Source organism: Oncorhynchus tshawytscha, linkage group LG09 (genome assembly GCF_018296145.1).
Source record: "Oncorhynchus tshawytscha isolate Ot180627B linkage group LG09, Otsh_v2.0, whole genome shotgun sequence".
Lineage (NCBI taxonomy): Eukaryota > Metazoa > Chordata > Actinopteri > Salmoniformes > Salmonidae > Oncorhynchus > Oncorhynchus tshawytscha.
The window spans coordinates 79,738,756-79,758,944 of NC_056437.1; the positions used below are offsets into that span (position 1 = coordinate 79,738,756).

Genomic DNA, 20,189 nt, shown 5'->3' on the forward strand with positions numbered 1-20,189 from the left:
CACCACAGACAAACAGGCCACCACAGACCAAAGCCTTTCATCCCTCCATCCATCTATCTATCTATTCTTCCATTCATCAATGTATTACCTCTCCATTTAACATGGGTTCAACAGAGACCTGCTGAGGTCACCATAAGCTCCTCATCTCCAGTTACCACTCTCTTCTCTGAGATAAGTCTCTCTCTCTCATTCTCCCTCCTTCTACCCCCTCTCTATCTCTCTCTCCTTCTCTCTGAGGGCTCTCCCCATGACCACTAGAGCTGTCCAGACCCACATTCATCCTTAACCTCATCTTTCCACTCTTCTGTTCCTCCTCCTCGCTGTAAGATATCCAACTACAAGCCCTGTCTGGCTCTCTGTCCCTCTCCTCTCTCCCAGCCTTTCCCCTTGTGTGTGGTCTGGTTCAATCCTGTGGGTTTGTGGTGACCCCAAGAAAATGTGGGGGGCTGGGTGGGTGTAGCCAATGAGGATGTGATGAGGAAATTTGATATCATCCATGAGCGATGCGACCTCCAGCGATGCGACCTGACGCAGCGCCGCTGCCCCAAGCTAGCCAGGCAGCCCCCATTCCTCTCATAGCATTACCGCTATTCCTGGCCCTCGTAAAAAGACCAACCACAATAAATAAGCTTCGCTGCGCAAACACACACACACACACAGATTATTATACAAAGGGTACACATCCAGTACAACATATAAACACACACACGAATACAGTCTGCAGTCTGCACTCATACACACTCACACACAGAGAGAATTTCCTCCTCTACAGCCATCTCCCAGCACAGCCGTCCAAGGAAGAGAGTCATTTACTTTGGCTGCGTCAGCAGCAGCCACCTTGGACAGGGAGAGAGGATGGCTTGTCTTCCCAGGAGTCCCCTGGCCCTGCACCACACTAGAGAGGGAGGGGGAGAGAGAGAGAGAGAGAGAGAGAGAGAGAGAAGAGAGAGAGAGAGAGTTCCTGCCAACCACCTACTAACAGACTGTCCTGATCAGGGATTTCTCCACTGTTTGAAGAACACAGCTCCTCTGGCCAAAACGTAGAAACACATGATGCACATAGTTAAGTCAAGCTAACGGCTAAAGGGAGAGGAAAGCCACAATATGCAGAGGTGGAGCTAGAGAGCCCAGGACTGTTTATCACAATCATATTACTGAAATTATCTTATCTCATAAAGAATCTGACACAAATCCAGATTAGGGACAGATAGAGTAAACAAACACACAAACACAGCTGGAGAGAGAGGGGGATGGAGAGATTTCAGCAACTTAGGGCCTCATTTGGTGATGGCCAACAGTGTTTCATAAACGACTGTACAATACACCATAAGGGTGGTCACAATTGGCACCATTTCCTAATTGGTTTGATTTCAATTTGGTGGAAAACAGCTTGCGTTTTGTGTGTCTCTGTCTGCTCACGATCACACATGTGCTACGCTAAAACCGTCAGCACGTTCATCTGCTTAGCTCCAGCTGTACCGATCCCACATGAACCAAACAGTATTCCATTGGAACAATGGGCTTGCAATCCCTATCCCTTTTCATTGTTATACTGCCACCGGCTAGTATGAGAATACCACCACCATTCTGCACTGCCTAAAATGACAGAGACAGTGAATTCTTGAGTCAATGAGCCTAACAAATGTTAACAGCGTGGCTCACTCTCGGTCGCCCCTCTCAGTCCCGACCGCCGGCACCATTGTAGCAATTAGGATAATGAATGTGGTTTGCTGGTAGGTAATCACACGCGTACCGTACTGTACAGCCTCCTTCCTACATGCAGCCGCTCAACTATGAATGGTTTGGTTTCATAACACTCCTCCAATCCCCCTCCACCTCTCCGCCCTAACTCCTACACCCTTCCTTTCCACCCTGTTCAAATCTAAACAAAAGACACATCTGGTCTCTCTCTTACTCTCCCTCCCTCCTTCTCACATTCTCCCTTTCCTTCTCTGCTCTCCCTCCTGCTTTTTCTCCAGGCCTCTTCTTTCGTCTGTTTCTCCCACACAGGAGCAACATTTTGTCCCGGGAAGAAACATTTGGATGGAGGAGTTTGTGTGAGAGGAGTCAGTGTATTTGTCCATTTTGTTTGCTGACATGCAGTTCTGATCAGGTGAGGTCGATCATGTAACATTACAGCATCACCACACAGTATAAGACCAGAAATATCCTTTAGGAATTACAGCACATTCTAAGATATTACAATGGAGGCAACCTTAAAATACCTAACCTACTGGAGGGGAGCATGTCGTTCAAATAAACAAATATTGATGGTCTTCTCAAAAGACATCCTCTTCATCAAATACGCAGAGACATCACAGGGAATATCTCCTGTTGTCATGCAGTTAGGAAGCAGTGTTAGTAGGTGTGCATAGTGTCTATACAAGTTAAGAAGACATGTATATATTTGGCCTGTTTGTGTGTTAACTATAGCTACGTGTGTGGTCAGCAGGTGGAGAGAGGCTTGACTGAGCCCAGACCCAGGTCACTCTGAGGTCAAATCAGCCAGCGCCCTCTCATTTACCCAGGTTTCTATTATTACACTGCTATACTCTCTCGCCTCATCTGTCTCCCTCGTTTTCCCTCCCTCATCTTCTCTCCTCCTCTCCCTTCCCCCCTCTCTCTCCCTCCCTCCCTTCCCCACTCCCTCCCTCCCCCCTCTCCCTCCCCCCCCTCCCTCCTCTCCCTTCACCCCCTCTCTCTCCCTCCCCCTCTCTCTTCCCCCTCTCTCTCCTCCCTTCACCCTTCCCCCTCTCTCTCCCCCCTCTCTCCCTTCCCCCCTCTCTCCCTCCCCCCTCTCTCCCTCACCCCCTCCTCTCCCTCCCCCCTCTCCCTCCCTCCCTCCCTCCCTCCCTCCCTCCTTCTCCCCTCTCTCTCCCTTCCCCCCCTCTCCCTCCCCCTCTCTCTCCCCCCCCCTCTCTCCCTTCCCCCCCTCTCTCCCTCCCCCTCCCTCCCTTCCCCCCCTCTCCCTCCCCCTCTCTCTCCCTCCCCCTCCCTCCCTTCCCCCTCCCTCCCTCCCTCCCCCTCCCCCTCCCTCCCTTCCCTCCTCTCCCTTCCCTCTCTCCTCCCTCCCCCCTCTCTCTCTCCCCTCTCTCTCCCCTTCAACCCCTCTTCCCCCTCTCACTCTCTCCCTCCCCATTTAATTTTTTTTTATATAGAGAAAACATTCCTCCTCCTCCATTCGGCTCCAGAGACACCTGGTGCTTATTTTCAGTGCCCTAAATTGATAGCAAATGTGAGGATGGATCCCCTCCCCCCTCCTCTTCTGGCATTAACACTGAGGATACGTGGAACATTTTCTTGGCCGTAATGAACCCTGGGTTTTATGTTTTTGAAGGTGTTCTTTTTTATATCATTTGACTCCATGTGTTTTCATTGAATTTTGGTGGGGGGAAAAGCCTGCAGCCTAAATTTCTCTTTGAGTGCGTGTCTGAGTCATAGACTTTTGTTTTTCAATAAGCCCCCCACTTTACCCTACAACCAAACCTGGTTAGCCTCAGCTGTCTTTACTCATAATTCAACAATCCTTTTTTTCTCCTCTAGTGAAACCCTAACTGCTCCATTCCTATTGCTGCAGCCAACAGAGTTCTGCTGGACCAAAATAGCCTCTGTTAAGAATATGGGAAGAAAATGCACCTCAGCACTGGTCCAGCCAGGATAAACCCTTTGTTTATTTGTTTAATAACATAATCATTATCATTAGGATTTTGTTAAAGAGACCATACTTAAAAGACCATTTTATGGTTAAGTCAAATAGACCAGCTCACAGCCCCCTGTGCTCCTTTAATATCCCATAATAAAACGCTATATCTTCTTCATAGAACTGCACATTTCTCTTTTCCTCAACTTCACCTAAGAAGATGGACTCAGGGAAGGTGAACATACTATTTTCAGGTTGAAGGTGGCCTCTAATTAGTGTCTTCCTCTCAGAGTGATTGTGCAACCAGTTCCCTAAACCTCCCTACCTGTCCTCCTTCTCCTTCTTCAGGGGAACAGCCCTGAGTTGGGCTGGAGACTGGACGGCCCAATGTGCAGCATTGCCCCTGAGAGACGGTCCATGGGACCTGGTCGGCCGGGCCTAATGCGTGTTTGTGTTGGCGAGGCTTCAGCATTCCACATGTCTGTGATTTTCAGCTCCGTGACCTCAGGAGATCCACCGCGCTGAGGAGCACAAATGGACCATGACAGCCTTTGCACCTGGCCTCCACCTCCCATTGGTCCAGCCTAATGCCAAAATGTGCTTCTCACTCTTTGATTGGCTCCTGCACAGTGTTAAAAGAGCTTCATGGCTCTCTGATTGGTCCTGACTGATTCCTAATTCAGCTTGCCTCTGAAGCCCTGCTATGAGCCTCCTCACTGTTTACTTGACCTCAGAGCTCTGACTGGATCAGGCTTATAAACAGAATTCTTTTCATCCCCACCTGACATGATCTCAGGGATTCCCTACTATCAGATGCACAGAACAAAAAGCAGAGATAATACGTTACACCTGAACTTACACACACTCAGCCTGGTTGGTTGCTTTGAACCTATTCACCCATTACAAGCAGGGAATCCCATCACAAGGCCTGGAGATTTTCCCTGACTGCAGGCCTGGAGGAGAGTGTGTGGAAAATAATTAAACTGAAGAACAATTCCCATTGAGGGAGGGCACAGGCCATGCTTTCACACTGCTAAAGCCTGGGGGAGGTCAGGCTCTGACTAAAGGAGCATTTACCCCACTGTGGCTTTATCCTAATTAGCCAGCGGAACATGCACATGAACTTACGGCCCTGGTCGAACCTGGAAGCAGCCACACAGGGAAACTCTGTGACTTTGAGTCAACTCTCTGCATTACCAGCAGACTCAGTCATGGGGCTTCTCTTACAAAATGAAATTAGAGGCTAACAATGTTAGAAGTGCTAATTACAGCCTCATGCTAACAGGCTGGGCCCAAGTGGCACAGGGACAGGAGGACCGGCACAGGGACAGGAGAGGGAAGGCAAGAGAGGAAGTTACTACATCTTACTCCCATACTCTTTCTCTAGCGGTGCTACAGCTACACAGGGCTCACCTGCCAACCGTTGCCTTTTCCTCTGGGACACTGGAGCCCCAATGGTTGCATGGTACAGTCTGCTATGTTGATGGTCCATGTTCATGTGAGCCCTCCTCCAGCTCCCATCTCCTCCCTAATGCTCCGCCCTTATCTCACCACCTATCTCACCTACCTCCCCTCCTCAAACACACCTGTGTCAGTAAAAGGAGGAGGAGAGGGGTGGAGAAGGAGAGAGGATCTTTTCACACCCAGTGAGGGCCCAGGGGCTGAGCTCAAACTGGATGTATCTACCGCCTGTCCTCAGGTAAACCAGCCTGCTCTCACTCCCCCACTGCCCCAGGGCCTTCCTCTATACACGCTCTCTTTCTTTCTCTCCCTCTCTTTCTCTCCATAACTCTCTCTCTCTTTATGTAACTCTCTATTTTTCGCCATGCTGCTCACCATAACACGCTATCTCTAAATCAATCCCTCACACTCCCACACACATTCACTCACTCTGTCACTCACTCTCCTTTCCAACATTCTCTCTACAGCATCTTGGCCCCGCCGTGTTCCTAACTTTCACACCATAACAGCACCATAAACCCTGTCACCCCATAGCTCTCTGGGAAGGTGTGAAAGTCCCAATTCAATCCGGCTAGTTTATTCAACTGCAGTCGGTAAGATAATAAATGACAGTGTATAATAAACCGGAGGAAAAGTAATAAATCCTCGGAGCTAAAACAGCGAGAGACTGGTGTAGGGTGTCTTCTCTCCCCACATAGACACGTCACTAATGACACAGAGTCTTTAGTCGTTGTTAACGTATGGTACAACACCAGCCTCCCGCTGAATACACACATTACTGGGGCACCGGGGTCACATCAGAGCTACCCCCGTTATTCAAAACTAAACACAATAACTGTCAGCCGCTGTCAAAGTGCAGAACAATACCATGGCTGAATCTCCCGTTTCATACTTTTCCAATCGAGACCAAATTGTCTGCCCCCTCGCCAAAACACTTCAAATGAGACCGGCCCTGGGGATATGTCTCAGTATGGTTTACACACTAAAAACAAACACTCTCCCATTCCAGCAGCCAGAGAAATGGATGAAATGGGTTTCCTGAGAGGGCTGGGAGAGAGGGAGGGAGGGCTGTGCTGCAGAGGGGGAGAGAAAGAAGATAGGGAGCTGAAATGAGAGAGGGAGGAAGGGCTGTGCTGCAGAGGGGGAGAAAGATGGGAGCTGAAATGAGAGTGCTGCTGAAAGTTGTCATAAAATGACAATAATGAGAGGCCTCTGTGCCACCCAGTGACCGCATCAAGACTGCAGTAATGACAGGGCTTGCAGAACACATGAGGGAGAGTGTGTGTGTGTGTGTGTGTGTGTGTGTGTGTGTGTGTGTGTGTGTGTGTGTGTGTGTGTGTGTGTGTGTGTGTGTGTGTGTGTGTGTGTGTGTGTGTGTGTGTGTGTGTGTGGTGTCTAACTTTACTAGTCCTCACAAGGATAGTAAAACAAGAAAGAAAAAAGGTGGGGACATTTCACCGGTCCCTAAAAGGAAAAACGCTATTTTAAGCTTACGGGTTAGGGTTAGGTTTAGAATTAGGGTTAGGAGTTAGGGTTAGGTTTAGAATTAGAATTAGGGTTAGGGTTAGGGTTAGGGGTTTGAGGTAAGGTTAGGGTTAAAGTTAGGGAAAATAGGATTGTGAATGGGAATACATATTTAGGTTCCCACTTGGATAGTAAAACCAATGTGTGTGTGTGTGTGTGTGTGTGTGTGTGTGTGTGTGTGTGTGTGTGTGTGTGTGTGTGTGTGTGTGTGTGTGTGTGTGTGTGTGTTTGTGTGTGAGACACACGTGCCCTTGTGTCAAGGCTGAAAAATGACCCAATTTATTGGATGCCATTTTGTCAACATACACACAGCTTTCAAAACAATACACAACCAGTATGCAACAACTGTATGCATAACATGCTCTTCCCACTCACTACCGCTGTCAAAGCATCATCTGCATGATTTCTTAGTGAAAAAATGTGTCCAGCGCATCTCACTGATTACTCTACATTGCACTCCCGCCATCTCCCTGTCCTTGGTGAGCTCATGTTAGAGCGGACACAGCGGCTAGCATGCTAAGTGAGATGGGGCGGCTCAGAGGCCAGGGATTGGGCTGTGAGCAGATGTCCTCTCACGAAATGTCACAGACAACACAGCCGCGTCCGGTGCAGCTGGCCTGCATGTATCAGGGCGAGTGGGGAGAGGCTCAGAGCTGGCGTTCAAGCTACACAACGCCAAGGAAAGTAAATTTAAAAAAAGAGAAATAAGCAGAAAGACATTCGAAGCCAAACCGAACCAAAATAAAATAAAAGGTTTAGCCCCCAGTGTGTGTAGGACATGAGTGTTACCGGACCAGACCGAAAAGAAACACAGCTACGGACCTGAGGCGCAGAGAAAAACCCTGGTATTTTTCACAAACAGCTCGTCAACCACAAAAGAGCCTCTGTACTGAAGGCCATTTCAGTTAGAGTTCTGGCCAGGACAACTTTACTGAAAGAAAAAATTAGATGGAGAGATGGAGAGAGAGAGAGAGAGAGAGAGAGAGAGAGAGAGAGAGAGAGAGAGAGAGAGAGAGAGAGAGAGAGAGAGAGAGAGAGAAAGAGAGAGAGAGAGAGAGAGAGAGAGAGAGAGAGAGAGAAAGAGACTGGTTAAAAGAAAGAGAGAAAGAGAGAAAGAGAGAAAGAAAGGTTTATTTGATTAACGCCTTGGAAGATTCAGTATGGGAAAATAATGTGTGTAATTTGGAACTGTTTGTTTTGCATTAGGCTATATAATATCACACATAGAAAAAGCCCCTGAAAAGAGATGTGTGAATAGAGCCTTCTTTTTGTAATGTGGGTTTTGGAAAACATATCAAATGTGTCTAACCAAGATGGTTTAAACATGATGTCAAAGCAGATGTCTTCAATCAATGTCAACCGATTTGACACAATCCACACCATATTATGCACTGTAATTTGGCTGAGCAGAATAGAATGTAACTACGAGACTGGAGTGTGACATAGGTATCTGAGTCAGAGAGCACAGACAGGAGTCCTCTCTGTGAGGAACCTAGGGCTTCAAATGGTTAGGTTAATCGTGTCTCTTATCAGAAGGATTTCCCTGTGAGGGTGCCAGGGTTGTGGATTTGACTTCCTGTCCAAAGATCAAAACAGGTCTTCCACCAGAGCATTACATTTTCATTGTGTATTACAACGGTCAGAATCGACCCCAACATTTTTTGCCTGATGACTCATACGGTATTCTTTGGCTGCTATATGGATCGCTACTGTACATACTTCAGTCTGAATCTGCCATCATTGAAGTCGTTCGTGTTCACATGGGGCGTTGTACAAAACAAAGTCATCGGCTTTTGTTTAAACTACTAGCTCACAGCTCAGACACCCATGCATACCCCACAAGACGTGCCATACCCCAGTCCCCCAAGACATGCCATACAGACATGCCACCATGGGGGGTCCTGATATAAATACAAATACAAATAGCGACTGGATCGACTCTACCCACAGTATCAAAACAAGACCAATGACACATGGATGTTTTCCTGAACTCATTGGGTAAAGTGTTGTGAAATGTAATGTCATGTTATTTTATCCATGTGTGTTCTGGCTCTGTGACCCAACCCCATTGGTTTCTGGGACCAATCAGACCAATCAGATGGTTTGAATGTGTTTGCATTATGTAAGGCCCTCATACTCTACTCTGGACCTCGAAGCAAGTTCCACTGTGTCTTTTCATTGTTCCCCTCTAGTCAGGGACTGATTTAGACCCGGGACACCAGGTGGGTGCAATTAATTATCAGGTAGAACAGAAAACCAGCAGGCTCCGGACCTCGCAGGGTCAGAGTTGAATACCCGTGCTAAAAGGGCCCGGGAGGGAGTCAAATTCAGAGGAGAAGAAACAAACGTTTGGCCAGAGTAATGAGTCTGGGTAACCAGGCAACCAAAATTGGCCGAAGCATTTGTAGAGTATCTGTTGCATGTAAAAGAGAAAGCTCTGACCGAGGTATGGAATATTCCACCAGGTCACTCCTGAACCAGCGTGAATCGGCTCTCACTAGAACCCATTCCGCAGCCAGAGCAGAAGGTAAAATAAACTCTGATGAAAGGAGCAGAAACAACAACAAAAAAAGTACAATTCTCTGCAAAACCACAGATAAAAAATAAGCATGGAGGCGACTCAGTATTCTCTGGGGCCAAAACCACAGATAAAAATCTAACCGACAGAATGGAGGCCAGATTTATTTGCTTAACGCTAAGATTCACTGTCATCTCTGCTTTTTTTGCAGCAGAGCCAGGAAAGACCCTGAAAAGAGATGTGTGAATAGAGCCATCAGTCCTGATTCTCCCGCCCACACCTACTCCTCTCTTCCATTCACAATGTCTCTTAAATTGTTTGCCCTCTCCTTTTAATGTCAGTCTCTAAATCATCAGCTCTTAAATAAACACAGCGGCTTGGATTACCCTCTAAATCTCCGCCTGTGCTGCTAAGGAGCATGTGCAGAGGGACTCAGGCTCAGGTAATTCCGTTTTGATGCTCCCCTGTAGGTTTGGGTTGCTGGAGGAGAGCCTCGATCATATTAAACAAAGTAGTATAATGGAAACTTGAGTGCAACTCTGGAGCAGGGTGGTCTGAGTCAGATCATACAGCAACTAGTGCATGTTAGCACAAAACTATAAGGCAAAGAGATCTGCAAACATCTCACGTCAAGAATTCCTGACTTTACCATTATTTGAACATCATCCCTAAGGCCATTTGAATTCAAAGTGAATTCTGACAAAACATACCATATGTTATTGGACCTAAACCAACAAATCCAAGTTTCCCAGTCCAGTGTGGTGACAGATTGCACCCAGTCTAGGACCGGTGGAGGGGACCAAGTCAGGGCCTGCTGTAGCCATTCTGTACACCCTCCACTCAGGGCAGGGGCACCCAGAATGAGCAGTGAGGTGAATCCCAGGTCCTGGGCCTTCCCAGGGACTGTAAGGTCACGTATGTCCACTGCTAGATGTGTGTGTGTTGTGATGTGTGTGGCACCAGGTGTAAACTGGGGTTCAGGTGCTGGGTGGGTGAGTGGGAGCACTGGGAGACTGTGGAAAGAAGCAGGCACACATATGCTGTGCTACGGATGCCGTTTGTTGTCGCTCGCTCTGCCACTATTGCACACACACACACACACACACACATACACACACATACACACACACACACACACACACACATAAACATACATAGACTCACTCATAGGAGTTGAGATCTTCGGGGATCTCTTGGTTGTTTTGAAGGGCAAAACAGATTGCGTTTGAAAAATGAAAGGGAAAGAGATGTAGCCTCATGTTTATGAAGTATAACAATATTTTCAGAGGGTGGCTCTGAACGCTACAGTAGCTCTGCCCCATGAGAGGAGGCTCTCTCATAGGCCCTCCATTTGAACTAATCTCATAACTGGGCCATCAAAACACGGAGACACTTCCTGTGTGCACAGGATGGGTCACCTAGGATAGTCACTACTGCACCTTTAGAAGTTATTCAATTAACAAACGTAGGTCTGTAAACAGGCCCACTGGAGCTAACCTCTGAACCAGGGTCTCAGAGATCCCTCAGATGGGTTTGACTAAAGGAGACCAAGGTGGAGTGAATCTTCTCTTTGAGTATGTATTCCTGTATTGGCATTGCTGCTAGAATTCAGACATATTCAAGTTAGTAATGCTCTGTCTATAGGGTGAAACAGATCGGAGTGGATTCCTCTGGCAGCTCTGTGCCCTGTGGTTGCCTACGTTACGGGTCAGAGTGCCACAGCAACAGCCCAGCACCACACTCTGTGTGCCAATAGGAGCTGTCCTAGAAGCACCTTGGATACCGACCAGCAAAGGTATGCAGGGAACAGGGGTAGGTGCCATGGCAACCCCTTGCAGGGGCTTTCTGGTCAATTACCTCAAAGCACAGGTATGGTTGTGTGCATCAAAAGGGCAGGCACCGGCCTCAGACACTAAATAGCCCAAAACACAATGAGGTGACTTCCAAAATGTGAAAGCTCATAAGTAAATACACCAATATGCACGGCCAAACAAACCTGAGCAATCTCATACACGTGCTACTTCCTGCTTTAATCTTCTCCATAGTTTCTTACTGCTTGTGAAAGAAACATGTTGTTTTTTATTATTTTATGAAATGCATTGGAACTGCCAATAAGAATTCAAGAGTCTGAAATTATAGGTGAGTGCAGAAGTGTTGACAGTTGACGGTTATAATGAGAATGTTACCATCCCAAATTATGCCTGTGAAATGGAGCCTCCAGTCCATATGAAAAGCAAACAGACAGCAAAATGAAGTGAGATTGTCAGATGATTTTGTGCCGGAGCCCAGAGCCGAGTCGAGCTGAGCCCTGCTTCCTCTTTAAGGAGGGAATGACTGGACTGGGCAGCAGAACCCAGTAGAATAGCATGAATCTTCAACAGACTCAACAAAATAATAAAAGGTGTGTGTGCATGCGTTTTATTGTATACTATTCTCCCACAACCATGAGTACATTTATGAGAAAATAATCAATATAACAGTTATGAGCAGGAACTGAGCAGTCTAAATGAAACAGACAGTTTCCACTTGGTCAAATGTTGCCCATTCATAACTGTACACAACTGTATAGTATCAGCACGATACATTTCTGAAAACTTTTCTCCTAATTTGAGTTTTAGAAGTAAGTTTTGAGTAGCAAGTCTCACAATGCCATCATGACTAAATTACTGTATCTAAAAGAATGGGCCAATTGTTTATTAACTAATTCATTTAGAGAGTGAAAAACTAGTGGAAATACTATCATTGTTTTGATATGATCAAAAGTGCTGTCTCCTCTGTTGGTTCGGCAAAGGCCTGTTTGTTTTTCAGCTGCTCAGAGGCGTTGCGGGTTTATTTATTTATCAGATTCCCATTAATTAAAACATTTGCACTTGACAAACAGGCAAACGGACGCATTAGCACCTAGTTTACACCCTGCGTCCCCTGGCTGTCAGCTGGCGTGGCAGAGCTCCGACGACGCACACGCCTTTAAGTGATGCGGAAGCAGAGAGGTTCTGAGACCGCCAGGGAATCTCAGCTCATCAACACAGACAGCATTAAACATCACGATATCCCTGAATGGCGGTTAATATTGTACTAAAACAGAACTGTGTTTGTCTGCAGGGCTAGGAATGTAATTGTAGCATTAGCATGTCCAACTATTAAAAACTTTAAATGCAGTTACAGTTTCTACAATACATACTGCACTTGTAGGCTATATCCATATGTAGAATGACTAAATACACAGACATAGCTGTATTGTATGTATGCTAGTGCCCCCATACCATGTCCTCCAAAGGGAGTGATGCCCTTACCTCTCTCTCCCTCACCTCCCTGTTATTTCAATGAACAAAAGAGGGGCTCATCACGCCCCCTCACAAGACACCTTCTCTCTCTCCCTGTTCAGCTGCTAGATGTGGGGAAAAATGCTATAGCAGCTGGGGAAATAATCTATAAAGAATTACTATTTTATGTTATTTTGAATATAGATTTATTTTTACAGCGTGTTTACTATGCAGTTTACTGTTGTTACTTAGTACATACCATTTTGTTATTTAGCATGAAGTCAATCTCCTTTCTCATTGGGCAAGATCTGAGAATGAGCCTCCATTTTGTTTTGGACCAGTATCCCTTACACCACAATCACACTGAAAGTATCAACACTAAAACGTCATATGAAAATATTCTCACAATGTATCACTGTTTGATAAAATGGTGATTAATATATTATGAAACATAAAGAGGTCAATAAATATAAAATAATATACTATATCATCTACATTTTAGCGCTGATATTTCCCTCGGCTCGCTAAAAAAGCCACAGACATGGCGGAGGGAGATGAGGCCGCGAAGGGGGGAAGTGTTCATCGAAACCATTGAAAAAAGGTTAAAAACGAGAGAAAGAAAGGATCAGAAGGAGAGGCTGGCAGAGGCTGTGCGGCGGTTTGAAAAGCTGGCACCTTCCAAACAGAGCTGCAGCTTTGGGTGCCAAACGTTGCCAACCAGCCACACTGAGTTCTGCCCTGCCTCTCTTTGTTTTCACCATGGCATTTTGCATCATCTGTATTTAGAGCTATTCTTTTACATTACATTAGATTGAGTGATGTCACTACGGCCACAATTACTACTAATAATACCACTAACAATAATACAATAAATCATAATAATAGATATAGAATGAAATATTTAGAGTTCTCATAAAACATTTTTTGGGGAAACTATGTTGCTACTCTATTTAAATGGCAGAATTTGATAGGGAGTAAATAACATAGAGATGCCGTATCAGTATTCCCAGACTGTCTGTGCCTCCACTGTCCCGGGTTCCGTACGGAAAGAGCTGTCGCAATTACAGGGCAGCCTTTCCCCGGCTCTGCTCTACTGGGCCGAGCGCGAGCGGATCAGAATCTGGCTGGGAACTGGGCGGGCAGCTCTCATCCCTTCTCTCGCTCCCTCGCTCCGTGGCACAGGGAGCTGAGGAAGACCAGTCCACCCCTCCTGCGTGGGTATATGTTTTTGGGGACAGACAGATTTCATGCCTGGCGTCTGTACAAAAAGGCTATAAGAAATCAAGCAGTGAGACGACACAGCATTAGAGACAAAAAAATATACAAAAAATACAAAAACAAACATCCCAGCTCATCCTCCTTGTAGCCCCTCTTTTCATTCAGATGAAGATGAACAAAATCATATTTTAAGGAGGGCTGAGACAACTAAACAAGTATATATGTTACCGTGCCCATGATGCTGTGCTTGCTATGTGTTATTTAACTACGATAACTATTTTTTTAAAGTATTTCCGGTAAATATGTGTCCATTTTAAATCAGTAAAAATAAAATGATAAGCACAAAATCATAATTAAGAGAAAATAAAATTTAAAAATGCGACCAAAAGGGTATACCGTTAAAATCCTCAGTCACTGTAGATAACATTTTTGAAAAAATAATGAATTATTTGTAATACGAAATTTAAAAAACAAACACCATTTTTCTTGGGACAGCTAAAACCAAGATGCCTAAAGGAAACAGTGACACTGAATGTATTGTTTTTATAAAGAAAATCGGATACTGTGATAAAGTATGCCCGTGTACTAACAAGCCAGTAAATGCACTGTGATTATGGAGGAATTATGGGTAAAAGTGGTGAAGGAGCGCACAGTGTCCCTGCAATCCTAACCGCCTAACGGGTTGAGTCTTTTCATCTGTTCCTCAGACTTCCTATCACCCTCGAATAATCTGTTTACCAGGGATTCCATACACTCTGCGCTCCTCACACACACAAAAAGGGAAGTGGGAAAACTAGGGCCCTGAAGACGGGCCAAGCTAGGCTGTTTGAGATCCCTGCACCCTTTGCATATTAAAAACGCCACTGTGTCAATTACACTGTTATGTCATGAGTGGCTCGCCGACGTTCAAACATTATTGGTGCATTTATTCAAATGACAACAGCATATAAACTTTCCATTGAGAGCGTTCACGGGGTGTTTTTCACACGAGATGAATGTGGCCCCCGTCGCGCCGGTTCTCAGTATTTCTCTGTCGGCCCGGGTTACAGACCCATGCCAGAACATTGGAGGAACACAGTTCTGTTCTTCTTCCAGAAGTCTGCAGTTCAGTTTGTTTATCGGCCAAGGAAAAGAGCAGATATTTTTTCCTGTAAAACTCATGGTTCTTTTTAAAATACTTTTAACGTCCACCGCTTTTCCTTCATGACCCTATATCTGAGAGACAAACACTCTTGGCCAAAGCATGACGTACCCAGACTTAAAGGATCCACATGACTGTGTGGTCCCATCCACACTCTCTCTGTGTCTGGGCACAGGGACAGAAACAGAATGAGACAGAATGGTGCAACAGCAGAATCAGAGAACATAGGACCAACGCCCATCCACAACCCTCAAACCTTCCCAGGCCTGCCTTCATAATAGACAAAGACAAAGACGCAAAGGGCTGGCTGTATTTTTTTTGTGAAATAAAATACTGCGTCATATTTGGCAACATCATATTCATTCGAAAAATCTGATAATACCATTATCTCATTTTAAAGCTCAGGATATTGTGCAAATCATATTAAATCTGTACGATAGATAAGGTTGACAGGGTGTTAAGTCTTAAGTCTCTGTCGGTCTCCAAGGCGCTCACTCTCTTTGTTCGGTTTGGTTAAATCATTCTCTCTGTTCTCTCCCGTGGTTTGCGAGATGGAGAGTCTGGGAGATGGAGATGGGCTCGTTGTCCCGGCGGGTCAGCGCCAGAGTTTACCGCACCGTGGAGCTGGCATAGGTCAGCGACCCAACAATGCACATCCCTGGACAAGATCTCTCCTAGCATGGTGGACAGATTAGGGGTGCACTCAGAAACATCTTTTTATCATAACAGAGCAGTAATGAGAGCCGTATGAGAGGGAGCACGCTCCAAACATGACTAATACTGGAACAGCGGCGATTCATCAGACTGACAAATATGGAACACACCACACAAAAACATGAACTTTTCCCATCGCGCAGTGACCTGAGCTGGGCCTTGGCAGGGCCTGACTGGCTGAGCCGTGCTTTATTCAACATCTGATCAAAGATGAGCTCAGCCCGTTCTTCCTCCACATCCCTGAACCATTATCATCAGCAGCATCAGGAATTACCTCAGGACAACCAGTCCTGGGTGACTGACTCTTACAGGTTAAATGCAATTGCATTACGTTGGGTGAACAGCCAGGTATTTGTCTAATATACTTTTGATAAGGGGCCTTGCAGCTGTGGAGCGGCAGTGTAAGCTGCTTTGATCAGTAATAGCTAGCCCTCACTGCCCCGCCCATAAGGCCTAAGTCTATAATTGGACAAAAGCACTACTGCAGAGGAGGAGAGGAGTCTCCTGTCACTCATACTGCGATGGAAAAACCTGCAGCTGGCGACGGTGACATCAGTGGGCAGAAGAACTGCAGCACACCGATGGCTCAGATGCACTGATAAGGCCTGGACTCTAATAGCTTCTGAAAGACACAGACACCCTGGGAGCTAAGAATAAAACAGTAACGTTGCCACTCCAAAGGTTAGAATGGAACCACTCACTGTTCCCCCTCTCTCCCTTACACTCAGTGGACTTTTAACCCCAGCTCCTTCAGAGGCTCTACTGGTTCGTGCTTTTTAAGATGGTACTTTTCATTCTTGCAGTGTACAGTGGAGGGAGTGTGGGCTGCTGTTGAGGTGTTACGGTGGTGAAGCTTATGGGCAGGAGAACCAGGTGGAGCCTATGGCTGTCAGCCGACAGTTCTATGCCGTCTCTGTAGAAGTGAGGAGGCCTGGAAGGCTTGTGCATTTGCCAACAAGGGCAGCTTAGACCCAGCTTTTAAAACACTTTCTATTCTCTGACATGAGTGTGAACAAAGATGCAGGGAAACAACGATTTCAACAAAAGGTAACAAAAAACAATGACTTATGATGGAATAGCACCCTGTACAGAGGCACAAAGGTACAACAATTGACGTTGTATCCACATCATTTAACCAAAATATTCTATGTGATGACGTTGAATCAACGTGGAAAACTGATTGCATTGGCAAAAAATCATCAATGTAAGGGAATTTCCTATTTTACCCATCTTTTAACCCAAATCCAATGACACTGTGGAAAAAAATTCAGTTGAATTCACGTTAGCTGACAACTCAACCAAATGTAAACCAAAACTAGACGTTGAACTGACGTCTGTGCCCAGTGGGAAGTGAAGGAATACTATATTTAATTTTGCTGAACTGCAGCAACCATTTAAGTTTCAGAAAATAAATTAATCTTGACATACGTAAACACACACACACACACACACAGATACACACACACACACACACACACACACACACACACACACACACATACACACACAACACACACACACACACACACACACACACACACACACACACACACACACACACACACACACACACAGAGATATAGACACACACACACAAACACACTGAAGGGTAAAACAGTATCGGGATGACTGGTGAATACTGGCACAGGGTAAAAGAGCTAAGCTCTAAGGGGCGGCTTCACAGGGAGCTAATCTGAGCCTGGGTTAGCGGCAGCACATTGTGAAACAGGAAGACGAGCTCACAGAGGCCCAGCTAACTGACGCTGAGTTACACACTGTGCTGAAAAGAACACGGCATGGGGTACTCTGTCACAGAGGTCTGCAGCACCACGGTGCCAAGAAGCAGAATTAGGGTTCTGTAACTGTACGCTTGCCTGGTGTAAGACAATACGTTTCTTTAGCCCTATACTAATGGATAACCAACGCAGGAGAGGGTTCTATGTACGTGAGGGTTCCATCAGCCCATACCTGAGTCAATCAACTAACTGCACCCACAGCATACCTGACAACACTTTTCACTTGAGTGTTTCATTTCTAACCAACAATAGGAAACACAGAAAACAAATGGAAGATTTGTTTCAGCACGATCACAGTGGACTGTTCAGTTATAGAAAATAATGAACGCCAAAAGCAAAATCTTCAAACAACAAATGTAGTGTCAGACAGAAATTGCAAGGTTACTTCATATACATGAAAAATGTGCTATGTCAAGACTCAAAACTATTTCATGCAGTCCTTTATTGCTTTTCTCATGATCAAAGCCATGGAATAGAAAAAGATAAATTAACTTGTGTAATCAGAGACAGGTTCAGATGTATTATTGAATAAATAATATTATTATTACTATTATTATTTATGATAATTTACAGAACAAAGTGTGGCATTATTTTTGTGATACCCAAGACAAGCTATCTATACAGCTAATATATAATAAACAACAAATTCATCTTTAAAATTCTGCGGAACATTTGACCTCCGACATGGGGGGCTCTGTGTATCCACCAGACTAAGAGAAACGTAAAATTCAATATATTCTATACATTTCCTTGACACCGGGGTCTCCTCTATTTCAACATTACATTTTCCATTCCAAAGTAAGTATCCACATGTTCCATACAAGTAACTGATGAAAAAGGACTGCTTATACAGTATCATATAAAGTTTGTTGAGGAAACACCTGTGTTGAATTTGAACAAATAAAAAAGTGCATAAACAAACTAAACCAAACTGACGAGCTAATATAGAGAAGGGTTGTCTCTGTAAGCAGTGTGCATGTGTGTGTGTGTGTGTGTTTGTTTGCATTAGTGTATGGGAGTCTCCGTGTATAAGCTATAAGAGTGTGTGTGAGAGAGCGGGAGCGAGTGTGTGTTGGCGAAGCGACCGAAGCAGGGCTGACTGTGAGGTGGGCTGCGGTGCCAGAGAGAGTAGAGCGCGGGAGGCTGAGGCTGGAGACGGGGCGGCTCTCCCTGCCTCAATCGCCTGCCTCCCAAACAACCTGGGACTGGGCCAGCTGTCACCACGCTCTTCAGCCCACAGACACACGACAGACTGCTACTGACACACACACACACACACCACACCACATACGACACACACGCCACACACACCGCACACACACACACACTCACAAAACAGCCTTAAAGACACTCATTTATAGCCAGACAATTACTGTGCACATTAGCACACGCAGAGACAAACACATTTGCAGATGTGTTTGTTTACAGACAACACACCCCTAAACATGCATATTTAAATTCAGACAAATTTGCACACAAGCACCTGAACAAATTTACCAGCACAGACTTTATCTCTGGATAAGCACACATTTAAAGACACATACACAACTCAAAAACAACACACAGACTAAACGGTGTGTCAGTGGTGTCAAATGTGTTCTGTAATGTGCTGTATTATAATTGTAATGTTGATAAGGCGTTACACTTGGAGGCAATTCTCTTTATTTATCACAGGCTAGCATTTGGTCTAGTGGTGCACGGGGAGGAGCAGGGTTTGGCAAGGCTTAGGGTGTGGCTGCAAAAGGCTTTACAAACTGACCTGTGTGTGTGTGTGTGTGTGTGTGTGTGTGTGTGTGTGTGTGTGTGTGTGTGTGTGTGTGTGTGTGTGTGTGTGTGTGTGTGTGTGTGTGTGTGTGTTGTGTGTGTGTGTGTGTGTGTGTGTGTGTGTTTGTGTGGAATAGACAGAAAAGCTGTAAGGCGTTCACCAACTGACCTGGTGAGTGGACGAAGTAGGCCAGGTAGAGGTCGAGCTCCTTGACGGACACGCCGATGTGGTGGGGCTGGACGCACAGGCCATGGTTGGAGCACTGGGGCGACTTGACCAGCCGCTCTCCGTCCGTGCTCTCCAGGGGGCTGCCCTTGAACAGGATGACCATCACCAGGTCCAGCCGCCACACCTTGTCAGCCTGGCGGAGACAGTCGATACGGCGGATCTTGCCCTTCTGGTCGGGGTTGGAGAGTACACAACAGGGGGGCTTCTTGCCTGTGATGGTGAGCACAAAGTCCTCACGAAACTCGGGCCGGATGTCCTTTCGGAGCTTGGCCAACAGCCGCGACGCCCACTTCTGCTTGATCTCGGGCTTCTCACCCAGCAGCTCGTCCTTCACTGCGCGTTCTTCATCCTTTGTCATCCTCTTCTCGTGCTTCTTGAAGTACTTGCGTTTGCGTGCCTGCAGGTTGAACCAGGTGTAGGAGAAGGCACGGACATGGGGGAGAAGGGCCTCGATGAAGGGATGAAATTCATCCTAATAGAGGGAGAGAGAGACAGAGAGAGAGAGAGGGTGCTCTGTTATTCTCATGCAGTATGGTGTCATGCAAGCAGCTGAAGATCAGTTATTGAAGATAGAAGAGCGATGAGGCAATTTACTGACATTTTACCCCAAAATAATTCCTGTTTTGATAGAATTTTAATGCACTGCCAATAGAGGGGATACAGTTCAGAAACGATTTACTTAGACAGGGCTAGCATTACCAACAATACCACTAACTGACATAATAATGCTAATAATAATAATAATCATAATCATAATAATCATATCCAAAATGTAATAATACTGTAGGTACATACAATTACAATGCAAATAGTAAATTACTGGTCCTGTCCTTCTTACAAAAAAATATAACCTGAAAGCACATTTAAAAACTATATTAATCTGTAATAACAGATTAATTTAAATTTAAAAGACAAACGAGA

The 20,189-nt window shown here is 45.6% G+C and overlaps 1 protein-coding gene across 1 annotated transcript in view; it reads right to left on the reverse strand.

Moving 5' to 3' along the window:
* LOC121847283 (nuclear factor 1 X-type-like) overlaps positions 1 to 20,189 on the reverse strand; it is a 34,834-nt gene that overhangs the window by 14,400 nt on the left and 245 nt on the right. Inside the window, exon 2 of the mRNA XM_042327886.1 lies at positions 19,179 to 19,740. Within this exon, the coding sequence (XP_042183820.1) occupies positions 19,179 to 19,740 (562 nt within the window). The remainder of the gene's footprint in view (positions 1 to 19,178; positions 19,741 to 20,189) is intronic.